This window comes from Acomys minous, assembly GCF_964271855.1.
Source record: "Acomys minous genome assembly, chromosome: 8".
Lineage (NCBI taxonomy): Eukaryota > Metazoa > Chordata > Mammalia > Rodentia > Muridae > Acomys > Acomys minous.
In genome coordinates, this window is record NC_140489.1 from 79,670,723 (window position 1) to 79,686,794 (window position 16,072).

General features: G+C 46.6%; 1 protein-coding gene across 1 annotated transcript in view; it reads left to right on the forward strand.

The window, feature by feature from the left end:
* The first annotated feature begins 7,295 nt into the window (after positions 1–7,295).
* CDHR3 (cadherin related family member 3) overlaps positions 7,296–16,072 on the forward strand; it is a 69,179-nt gene continuing 60,402 nt past the window's right edge. Inside the window, exons 1-2 of the mRNA XM_084793773.1 lie at positions 7,296–7,434; positions 14,018–14,220. Coding sequence (XP_084649899.1) covers positions 7,320–7,434; positions 14,018–14,220 — 318 coding nt within the window. The 5' untranslated portion in view covers positions 7,296–7,319. The remainder of the gene's footprint in view (positions 7,435–14,017; positions 14,221–16,072) is intronic.

Genomic DNA, 16,072 nt, shown 5'->3' on the forward strand with positions numbered 1-16,072 from the left:
GCCCCACAAGCCCATGATGATACCAAAGTGTTAATGCTCCTTGTCTGAGCTGCTGTGCTAAGCACAGCAGAAGAAGCAGGAGGATGTCTGAAAGCAGCAGACAGATCTAGTGAGATGCAGGGGCAGTGCTTTGCCAGGGTTCAGCACTAACCAAGCAGCAGTGGTGGAGCAGGCCCCAGGGGCTACAAAGGCAGTTCTGCCATTGCTGCCTGACTACCTATTTATAAACCTTGGGCAGTGGGGAGGGTTTTGAGGGTGAATGTGTCTGATTCACTAGGTATAAGGGTGTCAGCGTGCTTAATCTACATACAGTGGTACAGTGCCTCATTTACAGGCTGTAACAGGGGTCTTATCACAAGAAGAAAACAGTACTTAATTATCCTATGGCTGAGGGGATAACTTTTAGGTACTATTAAAGGTCATTTGCTGGAGGTTAGGATCTCCTCAGCATGGGGCGTGGCACGTCTGGGAATTCCCTGTGGTTGAACAAGTTCCTTATCAGGAAAGGGTGGAGTCTGTAATCTTCCTTGAGGGCTATGTGACATTCCTTACAGAATCTGGGATTACCAGGTCATTTGGAATGGGAACCCCGCTGAGAAAAGAGAGTCCACCTTCATTGACTGAGCACAAAATGGATATCCAGAGAAGTCAGACTTCAACCTTATTCAGCAGAATCCCACAGGAAAAAAAAAAATTTAATTGGGGATTGCTTAGAGTTCAGAGGTTTAGTCCATTATCATCATGGCAGGAAGCAAGGCAGACATGGTGCTAGAGAAGCAGATTGAGAGTTCTACATCCAGCTCCACGGGCATCAGGAAGATGAGAGTGACACTGGGCCTGGGTTGGGCCCTGGAATCCTCAAAGCCCACCACTACTGACATACTTCCCCTAATAAGGCCGTACTTACCAGATCAAGGACACACCTTTTAATAGCGCCACTCCCTGGTAATCAAGCATTCAAATCCATTAGCCTATGGAGAAACATTTTTATTTAAATCACCACAGATATAGATATGATTCAGTGCTATATCAATGTAGCTAAGCTGCAGAATTCAGTTCCCCTCTACTTATAATGATCTCCCTTGCCACAGGCTTTTGAGTCTCTTAAAAGTACCATGTATGGATTCTCTATTGGAGAGCAGACCTCAAATTCAATCATAGGGCATTTGGCCACGCCCATAACAGCCATGCCACCATTGCATAAGTAAGTGCATCTTGCCTGGCAGGTTGGTATTCATAGAGTTCCCAGGTAGGTATTACTGTGAATAGATTTTCTCTTCCAGACCCTTATATAGCACCTTCCAGCACTATGAAAGCCAGCTAGCAGTGATAAGACACCATGACCAAAGGCAGCTTTATTTGACTTACATGTCCAGATAATGATCACAGTCCATCATTAAGGAAGCCAGGGCAGGGACTCAAGCATGGCAAGAACCGGAAGGTAGGGACTGAAGCAGAGACCATGGAGGAATGCTCCTTACTGGCTTGCTCAGCCTGCTCCCTTAAATAACCCGGGGCCACTTGCACAGAGATGGCACCACCCACAGTGGGCTGGGCCCTCCCACATCAACTATTAATAAAGAAAGCACTCCCATAGACTAGCCTAGAGGCAATCTGAGGGAGGCACTTTCTCAATTGAGGTTCCCTCTTCCCAGACAGCCCAAGCTTGTATCAAATTCTAAGCTTCCATTTCTATAAAACTAATGACTATATAAATGAGCATGTGTATATGCTTGGGCTGTCCCTAGGAGCGTCACCAATCTCTAACAATGGCTGTCTCCAAAGGAGACAAAGGTGTAGACTTAGAAGGTTTTCTTTTCATTGATTACTGAATCCTGAGTACTTGGAATTTTATATTGTGTGCATATAGCTAGTAAAAAATTATTTATTTCTTAAAATTTACAGTCCCTGGAAACAAGTGGATTGGCAGAGACTCACAAGATAGCCATACTCTCCAGGCCTCTCTGCTGTTTCTTTTCCACCTTCAGTGGCCTTTAACTTGCATTTCTCCTGCTCACTTCTGCATCTGGAAGCACTTTCTGGCAGTCTTAATTTTAACCTGAATTTTATCCTCTTGCCCCTACTCGGCCATGCTCTTACAGCAACAGGCATTCTTGAACACAGCACTTGGCCCACTTGACTGTAATTGTAGGCTTAGGGTGGGTTTGAGGACCTTGGCGGGACACTTGTGTCACAACAGGCTTAGGTCTAAATGGTCTTTCCAGGCTCATGTTGTTAACACTCAGTCTCCAGCTAGTGGTGCTATTTTGCAGGCTGTGGAGTCTTTAGGAAGCGAGGCCTGGCAGGAGGAGTGAGGTTCCAGGGGCCAGGCTTTGAAAGTCATCGCTGCCACTGGTTCTTCCCACTTTTCTTGTTTCCTGGTCTGAGCCAGGAATTTTTCTCCTGCATGCTCCCACTGACAGAATCTGAGTTCCTGCACCATGTCTTCCTTGTTATAAAAGACTAAAATCACAGTAAGGAGTAACTAAAATTAAACCATTGAGGTTTTTTTTCCTCACGTTTTTCCAGATTTTTTTGGTCACAGTGATTGAAAGTAACTAAGAGCCCTGGTGTCCAGCTCAGTTGCTCATAGGTAGTGTGCTATATAGGAGTAATGGCAGGCTGACTGTATGGATGCATTCATGCATAGTTGGATGGGTGGATGAATACATGGATGGATGGATGATGGGTAGGTGTATGGATAGATAAGTGGGTGGGCAGATGATGGATGGATGGGTGGATGGATAGATGAAGGATGGATGATGAGTGGATGGGTGGATGATGGATGGATGGATAGATTGGAAGAGAGTTGTTCATTGGGCTGGCCAGGAAAACCTTGGTTTATTTATTTGTTTGTTTCTGCTTTAATCTTATCATGCATAGATGATAATAATCAACTTTTGGTGAACAAACAAATGAACATCACAAATAAGATAAAGGGGGAAGTGATTAACCGATATAAAGATACTTGAAAAAGATGACAGATTGCTTATGTGGAAACCCACAGCTTAGAGCAGGGACACCACAAAGGACACTGGGCAGGGAGCTGGCTCCAAAGCAAGTTAGAAATTTGTGCACAAGAATAGTCCCTTATTTGCCGTTTGACCTGACATTTATGCTCATGATATTTCCCCAATAGAAATGAAAACACATTTTCCTGTAAAAACTTGTGTGTCAATGTTCATGACAGCTTTCAAGAAGTAGAAATAAGCCAGATGCCTATCTGTGGTTGAGTGAACAAACTCAAAGTGGCTGAACAAACTAAAATGTGGCTCATCCACGTAGCCACATAATATTTTTGGCAATAAAAAACAAGGAGTGAAGTACTAGGTAGGCTGTAAGCTGGAAGGCCCCTGAGAATATTGCGCTAAGTGAGAGAAGGCAGTCACAGAACCTTACCTGCTATACGATTCCATATTAAATGCCCCAAATAAAAAAGATTGATAGAAACCGGAATAGATTGGTGGTTGCAGGATTTTGAGGAGGAAGAAGCTGAAGAAAATGAGTAGCTTCTAAGGGGTGAAGGGTTTGTTTTTAGGGCAATGGAAATGTTTTAAAATTGATTGTGATGATAGCTGCACAGCTTGTGAATGAAATAAAAACCAGAGAGTTTTTTACACTTTAACTGGGTGCAGTTTATTGTCTGTGAAATATATCTTCATAAAAGTGTTCTAAAAAACAAATATGAATAACCCGGTCTTCCTGGAGGTGTGACCCAAGAGGCACCGAGTTCTAGAACCAGTTAGATTGCCAGTGGGAGAGACTCAGGGAGGCCAGTCTCCTCACTCACCACCTTGGGGCCCTGCTGGGACATTTGCTTCATAGAAGACCCTCCCGAAGTCCTCAGGGCTGGTATGGAAGGCGGCTGTTCCTGGGCTTTAGAAGGGAGAAACATTGCAGACTTTCTTTACTTCTGACTCCACAAAACCTGTCACAGAATGTCACTTGGCATATGTTTGGAGTAGGGCAGAAAGAGAGAAAGGTACATAGCAACAGACTACAAAGTGAGTTATTAATTCCACAGTTGTTTGAGCACTCACTATGCATCTGGAACCATGTTAGGTGGGAAGAATTTGGGGTGCAAAGAAATGCCAAGTTCAATGTGAGTGCTGGGGATTGAACGATGGTCCTCTGGAAGAGCAGCCAGTGATCTTAACTGCTGAGCCATTGTCTCCAGTTCCAGGGCTTCTGATACCCTTTCATAGACACACATGTAGGCAAAACACCAATGGACATAAAATAAAAATAAATTATATATATATATATATATATATATATATATAACAATTTAAAAATAAAAGAAGAGAGAAATTTCAAGTTCCTTTTGCCTAGAGCTTTAGGAAGCAGGTGTGTAAGTGCTGCTAACACTGTGTGGATGTTGGAACACTGGGCCGTGTTTTACTCCTGCCTGAAGCATGTGCCGTTTGCATGCTGGTCCCGTTGTGAGTGTGGCCCTAGGGGGAGGACCTTGTAGCCTCTGTGACTTGTGAGAGGGTGTCTCCTCCATCTGAACCTTGTGCTTTTAGAAGCAGCAGGCGCTGTGGACAGTATTGACTCTGGGCCTGGAAACTGGAGCTGTTTGCAAGAGAAAACAAAACACACAGTACCTTCCAAATGCGGGCCCCATGCTCCGGGGAAGCTGGGCTGACACGAACCCCCGTGGAAACAGCGCAACATTAAAACACTGTGTAGTCAGGCTGAAAATTAAACAGATGTGAGTTTCTTTAATTCAAAGCCTTAAATTATTCTGACGGTTTCCATAACTTAATCTGAGCCATCACTTCAGCCCTAATTATGCATAATAAAACGGATTATTTACAGTAACTAATATGACAGGAAAAAAACTGAGGAGTGAGAGTTGGTAACTTGGCAACTGTTGTGTATTCCTCCTTTTACCCAGCCAGGGAGTACCGCACACCTAACGGGGTTTCCCTGGCCCGCCTCACAGATGTCCCTCTGGGGTGAACAAGACTGTCAGATGTGCACAAGCTGTCACCTTCCCTTCCTTGTCTCACTCACTGCTGTAGCCATGCTGGCTGGCAGGTCTTTCCTGAATGACCTGTAGGCATAAGAAGAACTGAGATTGGAAAGGTTAAGTAATTTGCTTAAGGTCACACAGAGAAGCCTATGATTTTTACCATTTAACTGCTTCAAACAGAAGCCTCTAGACTAGCATTCCCGATCTCCCTGTTTTACTCAGGAAAAGTGAACTACAGGTCAAAGTGCTTTGTCATCTGAGCCGCAAAGCAAAGGGTCAGAATCATGGCTGTGAAATGAGCCTAGAAGTTTCCTATGTAGGGTTCACTGGGGCCATGGAGATAGGTTGTGTCAGAGCAAGGACCTCAAGCCAGCATAGTGACTTTGGAGAAGTGAGAGGAGCCAGCCTTGCTGTCCTGGGTTTCTGGAGATAGGACTGACTGACAGTGTATGTGAGGCGGTCACCTGTGTCTGAGCCTTGGTTTTCCCCAGCCCAGGAGGGACTTCACTGAGCAGCCCCAACTCAGTGTGCTTGAAATGCGTGCATTCAGTTTCCCTCTCCTGGCTGTTTTCAACAGACTTCCGCTAAATTGTCCTTCTTTCCTTCTTTCCTCTTTCCCTCCTCCCCCCTCCTCTCTCTCTTCTGGTTTTGGAGCAGTATCTTCCTCTGTAGCATATTAGTCCCAAACTCACTCTGTAGCCCAGGCTGGCAGCCTTCCTGCCTCAGCCTCCTGAGGGCCAGGACTGCAAATGTGTGGCTTGCCTCTCGCTAGCTCGTCTCTTAGCACCTTGCTTTCTGTCACCTGCAGTTATCCATAGCCAGCACCATTCAAGCTCCTAGAAATATGAATCTGACTAAGTCTTTTCTCCTTCTGTCCTTCCACGTCCAGACTAGCGTAGCTTAGCTGGCACTGGGACTCTGAGCATACTGCATGGCTCGACCACCTTCTCTCTGCCATACAGGTTCTGGGAAAGAGGTGGGGGTCAGGGGACCAGCCCGTCTCTCTGATCACTTGGTCACAGCTTGTCGCCTATTGTGACTCTCTCAGGCCCACCCAGTCTGCATGCAGGATTGCCTGTGGGGGGCAGTTGAGGTTCTTCCGAGCACCTGGGCTTCTCTCTACCATTTCCATCCTGACAGAGGGTTTAGCCCCACCCCTCCACGTCTGGGGATGCACATCTGGGGATGTTGGGCTATCCCTTTCCTACAGCAGACAGATACCCATTGTGGGGGAGGGGGTGGGGGAGATGGTGCTTCCACTGACCCGATTACTCTTCTCACTGCTCCTCAGCCATCTTCCCTAAGGCTGCCTGCCAGTACCCATTTTTCTCTGGGAAGGTGGAGCCAAACTGTGTGTACCTCTCTTGGTACCCTGGCACAGTGCTGCCACAGTCCTGAAAATGATGTAAAGGGCCACGTCACTCCCCACTGGGCAGACACCTGACTCCAATACTCTTCAGCCAACCTCTGGGCTCTGGAGGGCCCATGGTGTTGGATGCATCTGAGAGAGTTAATATTGTTGACAGTATTGCCTAGGACACTCACCTCTGGGCATGCTTATGAGGTAGTTTCTAAGTTGGTTCATTGAGGTGGGACAGTCTACCCTAAATATGGGTGGCACCATTACACAGAGATCACAGACTAAATAAAAAGGAGCAAGCCAGATGGGAACCACCGTTCATCCCTCTGCTGCCCAACTGCAGATGCAGCGTGACAGCTGCCTGCTATTCCTGCCGTGATGACTCTGCCCTCAAACTGTGAGATAAAATAAGCCTTTCCTTCCTTGAGTGGCGTCTGTCAGATGTCTTATTACAGCAACAGGCAAAGTAACTGACACAACACCAAAGGCTACATTTACAGGCGTCGGCTTTATGGGGACATTTGGCCCCAGCTCTTAGCTTTTGTCTTGAGAAGGACTTTTGGTGGGTTCCTGAGTCTGAGCCCCAGCCCTCAGTTCAAGTCAGTAGAGAGCCTCTCACTTGGAGCCCTTGCTTGGACAAATGACAACAGGCCTGGTTACAAGGCCATGGAGACTACCGTGTTCATGGCATAGATGTACATCTTTGGCCGCCATTTCAGTGTGTCATTATTTTTTTCCTTTTCTGACTTCTCATGAGTTCTCTGTGGGGACATATGGATGAGGACTTTGGGGATAGAACTTGGGTTAACTAGGATGGGCTAGCTGGCCTGTTGGGTAGCAGGTTATCGCACAAGTAGGTCATCCAGGAACAAACAGACCACAGTGTTTAGAGTCTCCCTTAGTTACCATCAAAGCCTCTGTTTGGTTTCCTGCCTAGCAACACAGTTAGGATGGGAAGGAAGATTGTGCCATCTAGAATGAATGTGGGAATGTGGGTTAGAACCCTGGATGGATACCCTGGCTAGCCGCGCACACAGGGAGCCGTCCAGGATGCAGGGAGCAGTCACTGTCCTTGTCCTCCTAGGGGTCACCTCAGGTAGGCGCTCCACAACTTGTTAAGCCTCCCTCGCTAGGCCTGCTTGCTTTGCAGGAGAAGGCATGGCTGTTATGAGGCTGTACTCCTGTGAGGGCTTCTCTGATGAGTGAGAGGCAGCCGCGTTGGGGAGGCTGTACCCTGGGGTCAGGGGTCCTGGAGCAGACGTGCTTAGAGGACTACAGCAGGGCCTAGGAGTGCACAGACCTCACCTTGCTGTGACTGGCCTGTGTGAGGAGTCTCTCTGAGAACTAAGCATGGGAAAGGGTTTCTTAGAACCTAGCTGTGTGTGGGTACCAAGTCAGTCTTTGCTACAATTGTCCTTCTCTGAGGCACTGAACTTTGCAAGCCATCCTTCACGGACACAGATATGGAGGGGCAACTGTCTCCCTATGGAGCAAAGGCCAGTCCTTCTGATAAAAGGGCCAAGATCCACCTGACACTTCCTATTCCTTCTCTCCCCTATTCAAGAGCTTCCAGAACCTTCTATGAGTTTTGAAGAACACCTTCAGTTTGGATTAGTGAAATTAAGCTTTTTAAATGAAATTTTATATTTTGAATAGGTAATGTGTGCATAATATATTCACTCATGTTAATTTGCAGGTTAATTTAGGGGTAATTTACCTCTTTGATGAATTATCTAGTGAAATACTTAGAGAAGGGTCTGGAACATAGTAAATTCTTGGTAAAAAAATAGTACTGATGATTTATGCTGCTCACTCCCCTAATCATAGTTTTAGACATTTGCTCAAATCTTCCTTTCTTTCCCTCAAGGACAGTCTAGTCTTCTTTATGTGGGTATTTATATTCTGATCCCATTATTTTTATGTAGTTATTTTTCTTTCTCTACTTTTGTAAATAAAAAAATTTCCCTTTCATCTTTTAGCTTACTGTCATACAATATATGGATGCCTGTTAATCTATAACTAATAATAGTTGCCTTGCTATTTCTAACGGTTTCTCCTTTAATTCACACAAACTTCCCAGGATTGGGGAGCACGGGGACTGGTAGTCCTCTGCTCCGCTTGCTCTATGTGCCATTTCTTTCTCTTATATAACTGCCAGGCCTGTCCTTCCTGACAGCTTTTAATGAATGAGAAAAGTATACATTCCTGCTTCTGTACCCCAAGGCACGATGCTAGCTTTTGGTGTAAGGTGGAAATGTTTTCTACACTTAGGAGATGGCTTTATCTGGATGATTAGTTCTAAATCAAAATGGATTTTTAAATCAAAATGCTTTTTCAAGATCCATAAAAATGAACATTTGATTTTCTTCTTTGATCTGTTAATAAAAATAAATAATAATGGGGCTTCCTCATATTGAGCTCCTCTGTGCCTGAGGCTGTAGCCTGTGGAGAGCAGAAAGCCTACAGAGTTAAAGCAGGCAATGAAAGGTCCAGGCTCTCACTTGAGATAAGCATTTGAAGGTTCCCCAGAAATCTGAGCCTTTGAGCTATAATTGTTTGAGTTATGAGGTGACACTTACTGTCACTGGGGGAAGAGTGAGGTTAGATGGATGCTCTCAGTACCTTTCGCTCAAACACTACCACTTGGAATGTCATCATCAGGTGTGTGGAAGAAACAACTTGCACAGGTTTTCAAGTACTTGGATCCTTGGGATTCCCTGTTAGAAAAGTGCACCCTGCTTTCCTCTCTCCTAACAGACTACATGCTTAGTCATACATTTTTCCACCACTGTCAAGCCCTAGCTTTTTGATGGACTTCTATGATTTCTCTTATCTTTTGTGAGATCACTTGATTGTAGTGATCTCTCTAGATCTGTAGAGGTTTGGGGGAATCTGGGTGTGAGGGCAGACAACGTGTGCCTGCCTTCAGCATGTATGGACAATAGCCTCAAAGTAAGCAAGACAGCCTCCTCTTTTCTTTCCTTAGGACTTAAGTTTCTTTGAGGCCCATATCAGGCGCACCATCCCCTAGATCCTTTCCACTTGCTCAGGTTCATCATAAACCCTCTTCCCACTGCACCTTGGACTGGACCTTGCTTCCATCGTTTTCTATGCCAACATCTCAGTACAATACCCAACTGCTCAACAAGCTGGCATAGCTTTGTAACTCACTTCTAATGTATTTGTCCTGTCTGTTCAACTACAATGTCAGGGCTCTGTGAACCCTTGCTATCATGATGGCATCCAGTATGCATTTGGTTGTGTTGATTTTCATCTTTTTCGAGTCTGGTGTATGTATGGATGTGCGTGTGCACGCGCACATGCATGTATGTGTGTGTGTATCTTTCACATTCACTGGTGAACATTCACCAAATGTAGAGACTCAAATCTTCTACCTATTTCACATCTGTGTTTGACTCAGCTTCTGTCCTCCCCATTTCCTACCAAGATGAGAAAAAAGATAAAAGTTTCTGTATGGGAAGTGATCATGTGTCATTCTGATAATGACTTACAAAGGAAATCACCAGAGAACAAAAATGAGACAAACTCTTAGCTGTATCCATGGGAAAGAGTTGAGACTAATGTCTTTGCACTCCATAAGCACCAAAGGACCACAGGTCAGAAAATGAAGGGCCCAGCAGAGGTCCTTAAACTTGAGATATACAGAAGATGTCTACATTTTCAGAAAGCCTCCAGGGCACTAGATTGTGTGCTACCCCATTGAAATTAAGCACATCACAACACACTCTGGACCACTTTGTGGAATCAGGTCTCTCCGTCCACCTTCACGTGAGTCCCAGAGCTCAGGTCACCAGGCTTCTGCAGCAAAGCCTTACCTGCTAGGCTCCCTCCAGTCCCTGCGACTGTTTCTTATCTCTCACCCTTGAGGTTTGAAAACTCAGGAGGACAGTCACTTTCCAAAAAGTCTTTCCGTAGTATACATAAACATTCAAAGAAATTACAGAAGACTTCTCTTCTTTTTAAAGCTGCTCTCAGAAGAGCTTTTCTCTCAGCTCTCTTTTCCCCATAGTCTATCTCTGTGGGATTAGGAAAAGTCTAAAAGAAGCTAGTCTTCTCAGGGCAACATCACTGAGGCGCCCAGACCAACCCACCCTTTTATGCCAACTACAAGCTAATGTGATGGTAGAACCAACACTGAGGTCCGCTTCTTTTCTTCTGGGTCCTATTGGAGAATTTCCGTGAATTTGAGGCCAGTTTAATCTACTTAGTGCAGTTTGCACTGCAAAATGAGATCCCATCTGAAACGAACAGCAAGTTAGGCCTTTTCCTCATTTTTAGAGGTCATATTATGGAGCAACCAGAAGGGCCTCACCATATACAAACCCTCAATTAGGACTTCCCAGCATGCATAATATAAGCCAAATAAACTCATACTGTCTATAAATTTCCCAGTTGGTGGTATTCTATTATGTACCACAAAATGGTCCAAGGCAGTATTTGTGCACGCGTCGGTGGTTTGTAATCCAGGAAAGTGCTTTACACTAAAGTCCTTAGAGAAAAAGTGACAAGAGGGCCCTACTTGGCTCTGGCCCTCTGGATTTCTTGTTAAGAGGTAGCCTTCCACTATGATGAGTCCCCTTAATGTTTTTGCTCTATAGTATATATATATTTTTTCTCCTGGAACAAACTATAGATTTGCAGATTTTGTCATTAGGCTTCTGTGGGCGTTCCTAAGCAACAGAACCGTGCTAAGAAGCCGTGCCACAAGAGAGTTGACACTGGAGCCCCACAGATCAGCGTCCAGCCCAGTCATGTGGCTAAGCAGCAGTGACACTGAAGGGTTCCTATTTCAAATCTCTGCCTCAAAAACATCAGCTTCTTCCACACTCCTTGACAAGGGAGAAAATGAAGGAGCGATTGGGTATTTATTTATTACTAGTGTGTACATGATGGGGGGCAGGCCACAGCACACACATGGACATTAACCCTCATCTGTGTTCCAGGGATTGAGTGCAGGTTCACTAGGCCTGAGTGTCTTCTGCCATCATACTGGAGGAATATTTACCGAGACAATCTCAGGTGAAGGTTTGTTTTTTCTGTTGTTGTTTTTTGGTAACGCAGGTGGTGCATTATCACTTAGCGTTGGGGGCCTGGAGGGTCAGCTTTCACCAGAAGCTGAGGAGGCATCAACTGACTCAACACCTGCTTTCAGGAGGAGGCCCCAGAGACCCATTCCCAGGAAGGCTGTGATTCAGGGGAAACAAGTGTTCTGTGCATCAAGATGTCGCAGCTGGCTAATCCATCTTCACGTGCCTTTTCTTTTTCCATGTGTTGGATGCCAGCAATTCTAATTTGAGTCTTAATTAAGACGCACGTATGAGTCAAATTCCATTAAAGCCTCCTGCCTGGTCACCAGACTCCAAAAGAACCTTCTAGAAGACGAGCCTTAAGATGAAAATGAGGGGTCTTAGGAAGGAGAGTTGGCCTCTGACCTTCTCTCTGCTACCACTTGGCTGGTTACCTCTAGATACATCACTTTCAGCTGGGTGCCTTGGGGCATCCCTCAGTCTTACCTGTGGAGTGAATGGGTTGATTCTCTGAGTACTGCATCTCACTAATGTGCCATGTTAGCATGCTGACACTTGATTACTGCACTTGCTATCACTGGTTCCCACCTCTTCATTGGCAGGGCACCTGGAGAATGAGACACGGAGATTCCATAGTGGCTCTCGTTATTGCCAGTGTCTCCGGTGAATGCTTCCTAAATAATTTTTTACTTCATTTGCATGATCCTGGCACATGACCCTACCCTGAGAAGCAGTCACCAGAAGGCTAGGACATCTCTTACATGAATTTCAGCAGAAAGTGCATACCTAAGGAAAGCCTCCCTCTGCCCAGAAACAGAATGAGCAGCTCCCAATAACAGCTTGAGGTTGCCGGATCTGTTGACTTCGCCCAGCATATCTCCTTTGCTGTCGTTCAAAGTACGAGATTTAAGACAGAGTGAGGGGGTTGACCTTGGAATCAGGTGCCTCGGTTGGAATGCTATTTCTCCCATGGAATTAATCCCCTGCTCGGGTCTTCTCAAAGACAGAATCAATGTAACAAAGTCAAAGGGTCTATGCCAGCAAAACCAGGGGCTACCGTGGGCAGCGTTTGGGGAACATAGCTTATCTAGCCTCTTCAGTACTTCAGAAAAGCTGCACCCATGTTGGAGGCCCCAGCAGTCTTTGCACTGGGCCGTGAGGCTGTGGAAACCCCGAGTGACGCTTATCAAGAGTCCCATACTGAAGCTCTTGTCAGGTTTATATCCTGTGTCTTCCTAAGTGTGTGGCACTAGCGACTGAACCCAGGGCCCCAGTGTGTGATAGAAGAGCTCTCGTCTAGTGAGCTACATCCTCAGCCTTCTTTTTATTTTTGAGACCAGGTTGCCCAGGTTGGCTTGAACTCATTCGGTACACACATGTATCTTAGGCTTCTCAGCCTCCTTCTAAGTAGCTAGGATTCCAGGCCTGTATCACTGATCCAGCGTCCGGTCCAACTCCATACTTTTGCTGCTGTGGATGCCCATTTATTGATGGTCATATTGGCATCTTTCCCATCTCTTGCTCCTCCTCTATCCCATACCCTTCTTTTTACAATTTTATTTGTTCACTTGGCATCCTGATCATAGCCCCCTCCCTCCTCTCCTCTGGGTCCCACTCTCCCTCACTCTTCCCCCTCCCCTTCCCCTTCTCCTCAGAAAAGGGGAGCACCCTGCCACTAACCCACCCACCCCAGCACTATTTGTATGTTTACCTATGTCCTGACTGCTTATAGGGACACAGGCCACTGGGCTCAGAGTCTAGCCTAACTGACTGTGTGCACCTGTCAAAATTCAATTTCCATACAGGGTCTAATCAGCACTTCTGGGGGGCAGGAATCTTTGGAGGGCACTATTCATCCCAAGCCCATTTAAGTCAGCAAGATTATAAAAACACAAGAGAATATGGCCTTTGCAGTGGCCAGATCTGTCACAGTATCATGGGGACCTTGGAACAGCCCCATCTTTCCTGGGAGAAACACATGCTTGCTTAAATGGTACAATTCCCTATCTCCAGGGCAGCCCATGGAAATACGTGTGCTCTTCTTCCTTTGTGAAATGAGGGTTGCATCTCGTTGATTAACCACCCTAGAGTACTGACTGATCCTCTACAGGATGCCCCCCAAACGGCCTCCAACAACAGCCGTGCCTTGCCCTTGACAGTGCTAATGACTGAGGAAAAAAAAATCTCTCCTCAGCTCTGGAGTTCTCCAGTTATGCACACTCAATTCTCAGATGACCTCACTGAGATGAAGCCAACCCTGCCTCAAGAAGGAAAATAAACTTCCAGAATCTTCTGGGTCCCTCCAAGAGAGAGGATGTCATTAGCACGCTAGGGGCCTTTAAGTGGCTCTTCTCCTGACTCTTAACAAGGCTGGGAGGGAAGAGGAGGGCGGCAAGGAGCAGGTGAGAAGGGGAGGCTTCTTTTCCCAGAAGCAGCACATTTCATGGCTGTTTCCTTGGCTCCCAGAAGACCCCACGTTTTCACTTCCGATGCTTAGTGAAAGCATTCATTCTTGGGGGAATGACCAGCCTTCTTTGTTACCATGGAATGAAGTCACAGACCAAGCAAGGAAGTCTGTTTCCTGTCAACGCCTTTGTGCTTACATCACCTTGCCTCTGTTTAATTCTACAGGAGGAGAAGCACTCCACCTGATCCACCTGCCTGCCACAAGCAGCGTGGCAGAAAATGCTCCACCTGCCACTTTGGTGCACGAGTTTTCTGTGAATTTATCAGTATCACTGTCGCCGGTGATCCCGGGATTTCCCATGGTAATCAACCCGAGACCCTTCACGGAAGCCTTCAGGGTAAACCGACTGTCAGCAACCAACTTTGAGGTAGGCTGCCTCTCACTTATGCCCCACCCCCAATGTCTGCAAAGATGTGCACAGGGTTCCAGGAATCCACCCCTGGGTTCCACTCCACCAAGGGACTCCAGAAGCCCCTTGCTAGATGCCCATCCAACCTTTGCACTTTCCCTCTCTACTTCTGCAGTCCCCTTGAGCATTCTGAGCACCCCTGACACTGGGAGTTAGTGTGCACTGGATGACCCTATTCTTTGGAGCGAGAGGGTGAATCTGACAACTCGGGTCTTGGTGACTTTGGACCTAGGGAGTGTATTCTGCTGTGGCTCTGCAATGGGGGAGGACTGGAGGAGCAAGCTTTTTCAATATGCATGATGTACCCACATCTATAAGCAGAAAGCTCAATGTCTAGACCCCCAATGTGCGTGTTTCCTCTCAGATGGCTCAGACGCCCAGATTGACATTCCTGTGTCATGCCACAGTTGCTCAGCTCTCTAGTTTGTCATTTGAGTCTTTCCCAAAGTTATCATTTCCCCCTAGGGAGGGCCAACCTGAGAACATCTTTAGGATCCCGGGTCTGGACTTGCTGGCCTTCAGTATTCTCCTCTTCAATCCCCTTGCTCAACAGGTCTGCAGTCCCCTGAAAGTAGAATCAGCCTCTGCCATAGGTCCCTGGGGTCCTGTGGGACACACTGGCTCAGGCCTGGTTGAGACATGGTTGCTTCCATGAGGTCCATACTGGTGTTCTTAAATCCAGCTGATCCTCCACATCACTAGGGGAGACTGAAAGAAGTAGGAAGATCAGGGCCCTCCAGGTTGCCCTGTGAGGCCAGAGCCCAGGGTAACCTCCACTCAGGCACAGCTTCAGCCACCCTTCACCTCACCATCCCATGGAAGTCCCTAGGACCCAGATGCTGGTTCGGGAACTCAGCTGCCCAGCCTACTTCTTTTTGACATCTGGCTTGCTTTCAGCAGCTGCTGTCAGTCAGTTCCCCTAAGGCCTGCCAGCTGCTCACACTTACAGAGCGCATCCTATGTGCTGGACATCACTGGAAATGATTCTCACACCCTGCTCTTGGGATCCTTAAGGAACAATGGTTGTCATTTTAACATTACCTCCTATCCACAGAGGAGGAAAAACGAAGCACAGAGAGACTGTGTCGTCTGTCCTACCTTGCAGTTAATATGTAGCAGATCTGTGACTAGAGACCAGGGCATCTAGCCCTGGAGCTCTCATTACTTTTTTTTTTTTTAAAGCCTTTTCATTGAGCTGTTAGTTCACAAGTATAAGCCCCTACTGACAAGCAGAGAGTCTCCTCAACCCAATAGCCATGGGCCAGGGGCTTTCTCCTGGAGTAGCATCTGTAAGGAAAGCTGTGAGCTACCCAGGCAGGGGAGGGGCAGCAGGTGGGGCCAGGCAGCAGCTGAGGAACTCTCCAAGGTCCTGTAAAGACCAGTGCCTTCCTCACTTTCGTCCTTCCATGCCTTAGTCTGACTCCTCTTTTTTTCTAGCTAACTGTTCTGAGCACTGTGGGGCCCACAGATTTGCTCATCTTTGCTCAGGATGATGTTAAAGTCCGAATACATGAAGCCAGACTTACTGTTTCCCCAGAATTCCATAGCCAGAGTGCCTGCAGCCAAATCGAAGCTCTCCACTCCCTTCCCGTGCGTCAGGAGAGCCCCTTCCCTCCCTTTCCTGACTTAGTCTCCCTATACATGAAGTGGAGAGACACTCCAGGATGGTAGGCTTTAAAGTTCTATGTCTTTCCGTCTCCACAGTAGTTCTCTTTCCTATGAAAAGTAGCCTTGCTCCCAAGAGGGGCTTATGTTGGAAAGACTAAGGCAGAAAAGGGGTCACTGCCACTGGGAGTGAGTGGGGAGTGGT